This window comes from Protobothrops mucrosquamatus, unplaced genomic scaffold (assembly GCF_001527695.2).
Source record: "Protobothrops mucrosquamatus isolate PMUCROS unplaced genomic scaffold, P.Mucros_1.0 scaffold_115, whole genome shotgun sequence".
In the NCBI taxonomy this organism is placed as follows: Eukaryota; Metazoa; Chordata; class Lepidosauria; order Squamata; family Viperidae; genus Protobothrops; species Protobothrops mucrosquamatus.
The window spans coordinates 78,794-91,435 of NW_015386191.1; the positions used below are offsets into that span (position 1 = coordinate 78,794).

Here is a 12,642-nt window from a genome sequence, read left to right on the forward strand (position 1 = left end):
TCTTCTTCTCTCATAGGGGACCAGGTGGCATATTTGTTAAAATTGTGTTATAAAGGAAGCAAGTGAATATTCTGTGATAAAGGTAATGTCTGAGGAAAATGTAATCAAAAGAGAATCTAAGCCTTGAATCTCCCCTGTTCAAAGTCACTATTGCCTAGGGTTCCTGCACAAAAAAAAAAAAAAAAGCATTCAGAATCCTTTCTTGCAGCAGAAGTAACTGCTCTTGTGTGCAGAGATGGCTTAAGAAACAGCATAGAGTGTCAACGCTGCTAACATCAGATGTTTTTGCATTGACAACAAATGGAAATGTAGCCATCTTTTACCTTTTGCTTTTAGAGCTGGATGATGCTGGGAGGGGGAATGTGAGTGAGAGTCCAGCTAGACATAACGCTGGACCCAGCCTGAGAAACAAGGTTATTGTAACCAGAGCTGATAAGAAATTGGCAGGCTGGAGAATGCTTCACACTAATTGGGGAATGTGATTTATGACTGTTAATTGGAGGGGGGAATTGTGCTTTGATACTATGTGCTCAGGGGAGGGGAATTTAGTTTTTGGCTTTGATTATACTAGTGCCGATGCTATGCTACTCAAAATAAAAATTCTTTTAAGGTAAACAATGCCTCAAAGTTCTTTGAAGCGTTTCATCTGTCGGAACCATGACAATAGGGAACAAAAAAAAATCAGCTAACACTATCATAGTAGTAAAAGGTATGATAATCCTTACTGCTTTTTATTGATGCTCCAGATCTATCAGTTGTAGCTGCTTGCCTTGGGGCAGGACCAACCATGGACATTTTAAGGCAGATTTCCTTAAATAAGTTTCATAGGGATGTTTTTCAAATTCTAGGAAATATAACACAATAGTTTGATGGAGAAAAAGAATGAGAAGCCAAAACCACCATCTTCATTTTCTTGAAACAACTAGCCTGTCTCTGTCTAGAGATAGTGGCATGAAACTTCTGTTGGTTCAAGGGCTATACCGAGGGATGGCTGGGATATTGAGAATTGCATGCCAAAAGTGGGCAGAAACTATTATTTGAAGTTAATACCTTGGGTATCTGCAAAGCTTAAGGTGTCCATTTTGCTCCCCCCCAATGCAAAAGAAGATCAAGTTTTGTTTTTCTCCAATCTGAGTTGTTGGACCACAAAATAGATCTACATAGAAGGCATATGATTCCAGATTGCACTTTTTGTGCCCTTAACTCAATAAAGATAGGGAAGAGGATCTTGCAATAATTTATCCTAAGCAAATAATTTAAGAAGTGTTATGATAATTATTGCCTGACGTTTGAAGCACTGACTCATAAACAGCAAAACAACTTTGTTTTCTGTTGTGCTAGAGAGGAAGATCTGAATCATGGTTTTAAACAACGGAGATTTTAGATGACCACTGGAAATTTCCTAAGAATATAGACCATTAGATAAGTGAGAAGACCACTTTGGAAGATCATATACTTTCTTCTCATGTAAGTTTTACGAGAAAGAGACCATTAATAAGGAATAAACCAGTAGCGGAATTGTTACTCAAATAACTGAGTGCACTATGATTCCTTCCAGCCATATCATTGCAAACTGAAAGAGGGTTCCTAGCTCTACTTTTGGAGCTATACTATTCTATTTCTTTATCTTCTTAGTAGATTTCCCATGATAGGAAAAAGCCTGGAAGAACTGGAGGGAACACATGGAAAAGAGACAAGGAAGACATAACCATCTGGACCTTCTATGGAATTCTGCGGGTTAAACTGTGTGACACTGCACGACAAAAGCCGTAAGTAAAAGCATCTTGTCATTTGATAGAGCACCTGGCAGTAATCTGAAAATGTCATTTCAGAATTGATTCATGCAATCTTGTCTATGACACATTAAAGGAGAAATTAATTGTCTTCCAAGTATATTTTGTTTAATGGATGCTAAAAAAAAGTTCAACAAGTGCCATCTTGGATCACAAAACTGCTTTGCACATATGTCAAGGCATCCATTTTCCATAGCAGCTTAAGTTTTGAACACAACACATCAGTTATGTGAATATGCAGTTAAAATCACAATGTTGCTCAGTTGCCACTGCACCCATCAGGAGCTGGGGTGTGGTGTGGTGGATTGCAGTGTTAGCACTGGATGTTTTATGATGAACAATCCTTTTTTTAACAGAGCCTTCCTGATTTGGGGTGGAAAGTAGAGAAGCTGTCAAACATATACAAAATAATTGTGGACTGTGGCTAGGCTCACTTTTGTTTAATTATTACAAGCAGGATATGCTAAATTTGTGATGGTGATAGTGTCACCTGCTGATTTTAATATATTCTATGTTAAGTGGATTAACCTGAAATTAGCTACAGTGATTTATTTTCAGAGTACCTCCATCCCTGCTTTGACACACTTGTCTTCTATCTTTTTATGCTAACTAGATACCTAGAAAACTGACGTTTTTCTATTTTTTTTCTATCAGGAGAAAAATTAGGAGACCATAAGATGTTCTAGGATCTGGAGAAAAAACAAATCAAGATCTAAGTAACTAAAGGACATCTAGGGTCTCTGATTAGCAAGCAGGGGTAATTTATTATATAAAATAATATCCTGAGATGTACTTAGTGGAGGTGCATGCTTCTCTAAAAAGCCATACACTCATGAGTGATGTAAGTTGTTAATGAGGTGTTCATTACCAGGCAATCTATCTTACAATTAATGGGAAACTTGACTGGTTAATTGTATTGCTGCACGCTTGTTCCAGTGGAAGGACTCTGGTCTGGGCAAATGCCAGCCTTGGAACCAAGATGGAGAAGAAAGATGGTGCCAGTGCAGATTGAAATAGGTAGACTTCTTATGGCTGATTGGATGGAACAAGTTGTGAGGGAAAATTCAGCAGTATTTAACACGTCTCTTCACCACTGACAGATCAAAGGAGTAAATAAACATTAGTTTCTCTCTAAGAAACTTTAGTTTGTGACACATACTTCAAGGCTTCCTGACCTGTGGGCCATCAAAATAGCTTCCTTGCCTCTCAGTGTTCTCTTTTCCCTCTGACTCCAAGCCTGGAAATCAGTTGCTTTCCTTTCTCACATGGCATAAGTTCTTGTTGATCCCTGTGAGGCTGACAATCCCTTAGAAAAACAATTTCTCTGGGGCTGAGGGAAAGAAAACACAAGTGACACATAAATGCTCTTCATACCTAGTTACAACACACACACACACACACACATTCAGTTACTCTCTCTCTCTCTCTCTCTCTCTCTCTCTCTCTCTCTCTCTCTCTCTCTCTCTCACACACACACACACACACACACACACACACACACACAGACAAAATGCACCCAGAGGGCTATGGGAGCATCATGGCTCCTCTCTGCTGAGAGGCCTGGCTAAGATAAAGGTCTAGCCATCCTTATTATTTATATTATTACTCTTACAAGTTGTATTGAATTATAATGAAGCCACCTCACTGAAACAGAGCAAGTGATCTTGCCATTCCCCCTCTCAAGTCTGTGCACCCACAGATGAGGGCTAGCTTTCTCATGGCAGGGCAGGCTACCATCCTAATGGGCCTTTGGCTGGAAGAACGCATAGGCAGTCTTGTATGGCGATCACAGATTCCTTTCCTCCCATTACTTCAAGGTCCGTGCCACACCGCATACTCAATCAAACCAGGGCTGAAGAGGCCCCTTTCACTTCTCTGGGCTGAAGCCCCTGGAGAGTGGCTCTCCTCTATTCTCGCTCTTCCTCTTGCTTGTTCTTGCTAAGCACGAAATCTGAAGGACGGGCTAAAGCAGGAGGTCGGGTGGTCACAATGCTCCTCATAGTAGTACGTGCCGCTGAACCAGCATAAGGGGCACTGACGTCACTTTCCCACACCCAGAGTTTTTTTTTTTTTTAGTACATATTTCAGGTTTACTCTCTTAGCCTCTGTTCGTCCATCCCCAAGCTTTTCTCTCACGAGGACACCTCAGTGCAGCCGCTGTGCATAAAGTCATGTCATGAGAGTGTAGCCAATAAATGCTGACTTGGTGCACCCAACCCCAGAGCGAGACCTTGGCTTCTGCCTCTCAAGCCTTCAGCTGATGCCACTGTGCCACCGCCTGGCGAGGGTGTGAAATCATATCCTTCCAGTGCTTCACTTCGCCTGGTCCACTCTTCCACGACAGGTAGATCTAATGGGGGCAGGGAAACAAATTAGACAGGACTGGTCAAAAGCCACACTGTTCATTCTTATCCCCATCTCCTCACTGAGTTACCGCTCTGTGCACCTCTTCCTCCCAAACAGGTCAACTTTAGCACATACCTTAGTGCTTGCATAACTGCCTGCTATGAAATTTTTAGCCCAGAGTAGATGAGACAGAAGTGGCTAAGTCTATTGGAGGGGTCTTCAGACTTGGCCCTTTTATGACTTGTGGACTTCAACTCCCAGAATTCCTCAGCCTGGTTTGCCCAAATGGTTCTTTCACATTTTCTCCAAGGTCAGCTGCATATGCCTTTACCCAGCTACATGATTAAAATAGAATCATGCGTTGGAATGGAACTTGTGTATAATGTGGAAATGTAAATATCAGCATGGCCAAGGCTTATCTATAGTAAGAATTCCTCTTGGAGTAGGAGGGTGCTGTCCTATGGTATGGAGAAGTGGAACACAGAAGAATGGAGCTCTGGAGAGATGGAGTTAATTTTCCCGCAACAGGGCACTGTCTGAGAGGTCCCCAGACTAACTGATGGATATTTCATGCTCTCAAATGTGCAAGATGGGATACTGAGGCTTGTTTCTCACAAATCAGCATAAAAGAAGATAAAGAATAAGAGAAGTAGGCAAAGAAAGCCCAGATTCCGCTTTTTCTTTACCCTTAATCAGTTTGTTATTTCACACAAGCAATTTAAAGGGTAAGGTTTCTTTGTTGGTTTGTGTGGTTTCTTTGTTTTTTGTAAAATTGTGATTTGCCTTTTTAAGCAATGATTATATTTCAACTGCTTGAAGATCTTTTGTTTGGTTGTTTTACATAATAAACTAAACGTAGTCAGAGGCACCATTTATTGTGATGCACAGGATTGCACCTGGGCTATGTAAATCTGGTTTAAGATATGATCAGGGGATTATTTAGTCTGGTTATCTATATTTTATGATGCATTGTTACCTAAAGCATTAGTTCATCTGGATGTATATAACAGAAATATGCTGAAAGCATTCCCAGAGAATCCAATACAAATGGTTTTTTCATATATGACCAAAATGGCTGTTTTCATATGCACCTACATTTCAAAACATAGTAACAGGAATAACTTCTTTCTTTTTCTTTTTTTTTAAATTGGGTAAAATCTCTATTATAGTTGTAAAATTTGAATGATAATTATATTATTTCAATAAGTTTAGTTAACTTAAACCATTACTTTTTTTAAAAAAAGAGAGAAGTATTATATCAATATTATGATATAAAATGTCAGTGTTAATGAACATAAGATTATTTGGCTTTTTCATCCGAAACTGAATACAACCATTAAAAAGCTGCTCCAGATTGCATCACAGTATTTGTTGTACAGTACAATAAATTTCTGTCTTGAGTTGATTACTTAGCATTAAGATCTCTATTGTATTGTTGCTTAATATTATCTGTGCATGTTGAAGGGGGAAAAATGAGGGGAAATGAACAAAGCAAATTTGATGGCAATCAAAATACAAAGGAAAAGAGGAAGAGAAAAAGTAGACCATCTGGCTTCTAACTTCCCTCTCTTGTGCTTTTGCTAATTTACAATATTTATAAGCATTTGGACACTTTAAAAGCCAGACTATGTGTTTGTGCCTGCCATTCTTACTTAAAATTGGTTAAGCTTCTGATGTGAATATATACTATTAATTTTGCCATTGTTGCAGGTTCTCAAGTTAAGTTCCCAATCAGATATTGTCAGAATTGTATCTTTCTTCCAGCATTAGACTAAATTTATTTCTGCTGCTGTCAGCATGAATCTTATTAAATTTGATGTTTCTTATTTATTTACTGTATTTATTTTTTCTGGGATTATACCTACTGAGATAAAATGGAGTTCTATTTTACATTTAAATTCCAAAATTTTCTGCACTGTGCTTTCCTAGAAGTCAGGGAAGAGCATTTTGTTGGTGATATGCATTATCTGGAATTCTTCACCTAGCGGGAATTGCCACCTGGTGGAACCATGAAAAAGGCCCTTCTTGGTGGTGGTCTCTTCTTTGTGGAAAATTGTTCCCCTGAGGTATGGTTGGCCCCTGACCTGCCGCTTTTCCAAAAGGCCCTAAAAACATGTTTTTACAGATGCAGCCAATCAAGTGACTGATTTAATTATATTGTTGCTGCCATGGGGGGGGAGCAAGGGATGTTTTTTTTAAATGGGTTTTATTATATGGTAAGGTTTTTAATTTTTTTAAGCCACCTGGAGTCACCTATGTGTGAGTTGGGGGGGCTATATAAATGTCAATAATAATAATGATGATGATGATGATGATGATGATGATGATGATAATGATGATCAAGCCTTAAGAACAAATGCATACGAAGCCAAAATTGAGAAAATAGCAACAGAGTGCAGTGCCATCTCTGTAAAGAAGCTGAAGAACAGTGGACCACCTAATTAGCTGATGCAAGAAGATCACTCAGACTGACTACAAGCAACGGCATGACAAAGTAGCAACAATGATGCATTGGAAGAGTTGCAAGAAATACCATTTGCATGCAAACAAGAACCGGTGGGTCCATAAAATAGAGAAAATAATAAAGAATGAAGAAGCTAAAATGCTCTGGGACTTTAAAATTCAAACAGACAGGCACCTGCCACATAACACCTCAAACTTAACAATTGTTAATAAGAAAGACAAAAAAGTAGATAATGGATGTGGCAGACCCTGGAGAGAGCAAAATAGAAGAGAAAGAACTGGAGAAGACAACAAAATACAAAAAGCTGTAAATAGAAATAGAACAACTATGGTAATACCAATAGTAAGAGATGCTTGAGTGTAATCCCAAAACAATTAGAGCACTACTTGGATACTATCAGCATTAACAAATTCACCATCAGTCAATTCAAAAGGCAGCTTTATTCAGAACAGCTTACATTCTGCAATGATATTTGTAACACCATCAAACATCCATATCTGCCTATCCCAGGTCCTTGGGAAGGATTCGATAGGTGGACAAAATGCCAAATCCAGTCTGAACATCTGGCCAATTGTGCAATAAACAATAATGCCAAATCTAGTTTAAACATCTGGCTGACCGTATTACTAATCATCATAATGGACTAAGCCATATTGTTTCCTACTTAGTTTCTATCATTTCATGAAATGTATAGGAAATTTCTTGGCTATTACATTCTTGGTTTTCTGCACTTTTCTGGGAAAGGAAAACTAAATTTATAGAAGACAAGATAAACACAAAACGTGTACTGATTAGGTGCAGTTGAGTCACAGCTGATTATATTTCCAGTTGTAGGTTGACTGTTCAGAATTGTGTGATTTCATCTGATAGGAAAGGAAAAGAATGTCTGAACGTGAATTTCCCAACAAAATATGGTAGTCATGCGAAGCAACTTTTCAGCCTTCAAGAAAAAGACACAAAGATGTATTCTTTCCTTCATGAAACATCTGCAGGTAGTATCTTGAGAAGATTAGTCTACACAGTTGAAAAATGAAGACATTCAACATACAAAGAAGTAGCTAGTCAAGAGTTACTTGGGCATGTGATAGACTTGAATACAAAGAAATATAGGCTTGGCCATAGAAAACTGAACATCCCTTCTGATAGATCAAATAAGTTTGATAGCCAGCGGGTCTGACATTTAAAGAAGCACATTTCCTAATAAAATTCTAACCTTAGTAATACATTTTAGAGAACTCCATGTTATCTGAATATATTATTGAATACATCCAATGAATACATAGGCATATATGAATGATATGAAATATAAATCTATGAATGTCAATGTGTGGTCCTCAGTGGAACTGCAACTACACAGAGGGAAGTATCCAGTGGGGTACCTCAAGGTTCTGCCTTGGGCTCAGTGCTCTCCAACATCTTCATAAATGACCTAGATGAAGGGATTGAAGAGGCACTCATCAAATGTACAGATAACACCGAGCTGGGGTGTATGTGTGTGTGGAATTGTGAACACTTTGGACTCGTGATTCAGAAGAATCTTGACAGACTTGAGCATTGGATCCTATCCAATAAATGCAGTTCAGTGTTAAGAAAGTAAAGTCCTGCACTTAGGCAGGAAAACCCAAGCACAGTTACAGAATAGGCAGTACCTGGCTCGATAGTAGTAACTATAAGAGGGATCTAGGTGTTCTAGTGGATCACCGCTTAAGCATGAGCTAGCAGTGTGCTGCAGTTGCCAAAAATCCAATGCAGTTCTAGGCTGCATCAACAGAAGGATAGCATCGCAATCACAAGAAGTGATAGTACTGTTCTATACCATACTAGTAAGATCACACTTGGAATACTGCATACAGTTCTGGTTACCATGATACAAAAAAGATGATGAAGCCATAGAAAGAGTGCAGAGAAAAGCAACAAAGATGATAAGGTGTTTGGAGGCTATACTGTATGAGGAACGCCTAAGGGAACATTTAGGCTAATGAAGAGAAGGAGTGACATATAGCCATCTTCTAGTACTTGAACAACTGTCATGGGGAAGAGGGTGTTGATTTATTCTCCAAAGCACCTGAGGACAGGATAAGAAGCAATGGGTGGAACCTTGTCAGAGGAACACCCAACCTGGAATTAAGGAGAAATTTCTTAACAGTGAAAACAATTAGTAAATGAAACAGCTTGCCCCCCATAGTTGTGGGTGCTCCATTGCTGGAGGTTCTTAAGAAAAGACTGGACAACCATTTATTTGGAATGGAAAAAGGACTCTTGTCTTGGACAGGGAATTGGTCTAGAAAACCTTCAAGGTCCTTTCCATCCCTATGATTCTATTTCTATTATTAATCACTATGGGCCCATTGAAGAACGTGAGTTTCTACAGACCAGTATTTCCTAAACTGGTGGTTTCCCAATGTGTTGGACTGTAACGCCGTCTCCCATAGTATCATGACCATTTTGGTTGTAAATGATGGGCATATGAGGGGGAGGGGACACTAAGTTAAGAAATATGAATTCTGGATGGGTGGTAGCAAGAACTAAATATGTGAGACAAACTCATCAGACAAATGCTACAACATATGTATTTGTATTAAAAGTCAGGCTATAAATATGTAATGATAACACAGGCATTGTGACATAACCACGTACATGTTATCATTTTGGCATCACTGCTGCAGACAAAACAGAACTCAGAGATATAACTCCAGTTCTTACTCCCAGGTAACAGCCCTGGGTTTCACATCTTCAGTATGAAGTTAACGTGTTGCCCTGTTGGCTGGAATTTTTCACCCACACCAGCTACCCCCCAGCCTTTATTTCTCTTCTGCTGCGCAAATGTGTTGGAGGTGTCAGAATTAGTTTACATGGTAAAGCTAAGAAGTGTTAATCCCTGTGGTAGATTTAGTTATTTTTATCAACTGGGTTTCTATACTGCTGCATGGAGGATGTGTGTGTCATCTTCTCCCCCACAATGACAGCCAAGATCTGTCTTCCAGAATCACTAATGTAGCTTTCTGACTCTCTCTCAAAGCCATGTGATTTCATAACTTGACTGGAGGTTGACAATAGTAATTATTCAGTCACTCATTATTATCACATAGTTTCAGCAGAGGCTGAGGCAGATGAGCTATTCTAATACTCGAATTGCGTAAGTTTTGCTTTTAGTTGATCTTGACGTTTTATTCTATTTAGTGACCGTGGGTTTCATAACTGAAACTTAGCTTTAACTTTGCTCAGAATCTCTCCCTGACTAATCAGAACCTGAATGAAATCCCTTCTTTTCCTACATTTCCATCCAATACCTTTGCAAGTATTTGGGAAGATTGTTAAGAATCTTAACAATGCTTAAAGCATTGCCCTGCAGAAAATTAGCACAGAGCACGGTCATTATTTTCCAAGCCTGACACACAAGCCTTCTTGTGGAGTTGATTTCCTGGTCTGGTCTGACAGTTAGCTGGTTTTCTACTTACTGCAATTCCAAACAGAAGCAACCCATGAAAGTCAAGAATCTGTATCCTGTGTCTGCTTTCCTTCCTCAGGAAATTGGATACTCTACAGAGACTTTACGGGTCTTGAGCAAAGCTAATCACTAATTTCTCAAGGACCAGATCAAGCTTGCATTACCTGTACAATTTTGTTATGCTTAAATTGTCATTTTACTGACGTTGAGTTCATGTTATGTTGATTTTAATTTGATACACATGCCACTTGTTTTAATATCATGTCATATTATGGAACAGTTTTCTCTCTGTGGCACAAATCAAACATCAAGATTAGGATGTCAATTTATTATTATTCACTAATGAGAACAGAATTGTATATATTTAATGCATTTAAATCAGATTTAAAGCTAATTAATTTAAAGTGCTGTATATAAGCTTGCATTTTAAAACAAGAAGTCAGCTCTTCAGCTATTAAAATGTTCCATTTAATATTTCCTGAAGTTCATTAAGCTAAATAGTTATACACTATATCATTGAATTGCAAAATGTTGAAGGATAATTGACCTTGTTGAAAAAAAAACAGTACAAAATGGCATTGGGTAAGGAAGCATGACATATAATTTTGTTATTACTTTGCCAAGCATATACTTCTATCCTATACTACAAATTATAAGCTTTGGATGGATCCATTTGACTAATATTTTCCACAAATTGCTTTAAAGCAGAAGTCACAATATAACACTAGTTAGTAGAATCACTGTGCACAGATTCAAATCAGAATGCTGAACTGTTGTAGCAGAAATTGCTGGACATGCCAAGGAACTGTGCTAACATGTTGGTTCCGATTTGCTCTTCATATTATCTCAATACCCAGCTGTGATATCTCTAACAATTAAAAACTGAACTTGTTGGCAGCACACACATTGTTTGCACATAGAGTGCCCAAAGATCTATATCTAGTTAATGGTTAATTTAAGATTTTTTGCTAGAGACTCAGATTGGAGACTCAGATTCAAGTTTATCCTAAGTAAATATTCTCTACTCCAGAAGGATGAGGACTGCAAGAATATTTTGAGACAAATCAAGATATATTTAGTACAAATCTCCTACTGTGCTATTCTTGTAGACATTTGAGACATAGAATTTAAAGTAGGACAAGCTGTAAGCACTACATGTGCCAGCAAGGGCAGAAGCTATGTCTGGATATAGTAGAGTAAATTTGCTTTCTTTTTATCACATCCCACTTCAATTGTTTGTAATGGAGAGAGAATTTAGTTACCTACTCTCCAGACTCGTGTTGTGAAAGATTCAAGATTTTCTAAGAGGACAAATGATTGGATCCAAATCTGCCGTGTATTGTTCCTGACCAACCCATGAATTATTCCAGGGTCTTCTGCTGGTTTCTATTGCTAGGAACAGTAGAAATATACTCAGGACTAAAGTGGTAGGCAAAATAGCTCTAAAACTAATGGACCAATCTACCCCATCTGTTCTTTTCTGAAATGGCTGCTCAAGGGAGTTAGGATTGCTCTGAATATTAAACTACAACTGAATGTTTTGGAGGGAAAGTGAGGGTCAAAATGGGAGCTGGAAGCCTTTGGGAGTCAAAACTCTGTTCTTTCCACCTGGAGCACCCCCAGATATCATACTGTTAAAGTACAGCCACCAACTTTCAATTATAATTCATCCCTTTCTGCCTTTGGCATAATCCTTTAATCCTAAACCCTGTGCAGAAATTGTATCTTCCATTATCATTATGCTTTAGTTTTCATCCTGTGTTACCTATAGATTGTCTCATCTCTTCTTGTTACCTCTTACTATTGACATTTAGCTGTGGGACTAAAGGTAGAGGAAATTTTCTTTTTGCAAAGTTGTTCTTTCCTGGACTAGTGATTTGAAATTATTTTGGCTTACATCTATCATACAAGGGGTTCTAATAAAATATTTTTGTTCAAATACATGAGGAGGGGCTCAGCTGATGTAAAGCTGCAAGGAACTAAAGCATTAATAGTATTTCTGACAGGAAATCATGAGTATTTGAGGAGGAATGTAAATCCTAAATTCTGATAAGCAAGCAAGGGGATAACCTACCTTTCCAATGACATCATTCCGGCTCAGCTTGTCCTTATCCATGACCGTAATGATTATGGTGGTTTCCCTCAGCTTCTCTGTGGGGATGTCAAATATGAAGGATTCATTGAAGACTGGGTTCAGGCATCGCTTCATTACCACTGTCTTCTTCTTTTCCACCCGCTTATCTTTGTACATCAGCCACACCTTCACATAAGGATCTGATGCAAGAAAAATGGACATGATTGCTAGGATTTAACTGAGGAAACAGTGTAAGTTATAGAGGGAACATGCCAGTACTTAGGCATCACTCTTACTAAAGCTGCTAATAATCATTTTTTCCTTACAGTGTGATGCACTTGAATGAAATTTGAAAGTAGAAGGTTCAGTTTTATTTATATAAAAAGATCCAATTGCAAGTTTAAGTTCTACATAGGAAAATGAATGGGCGTTCGTTCCATTGGGAGCCTGTGGGGCATGAATATAGTATGTATGTAGTTCTTTAAAGCAGCCCTGCCATTGCCAAGGGTGCCCATAA

The 12,642-nt window shown here is 38.4% G+C and overlaps 1 protein-coding gene across 1 annotated transcript in view; it reads right to left on the reverse strand.

Moving 5' to 3' along the window:
* Positions 1 to 3,865: 3,865 nt before the first annotated feature.
* Positions 3,866 to 12,642, reverse strand: part of SYT7 (synaptotagmin 7) — a 113,073-nt gene continuing 104,296 nt past the window's right edge. The window contains exons 12-13 of the mRNA XM_015816466.1: positions 12,126 to 12,325; positions 3,866 to 4,143 (exon numbers count right to left, since the gene is read on the reverse strand). Of these exons, the coding sequence (XP_015671952.1) occupies positions 4,039 to 4,143; positions 12,126 to 12,325 (305 nt within the window). The 3' untranslated portion in view covers positions 3,866 to 4,038. The remainder of the gene's footprint in view (positions 4,144 to 12,125; positions 12,326 to 12,642) is intronic.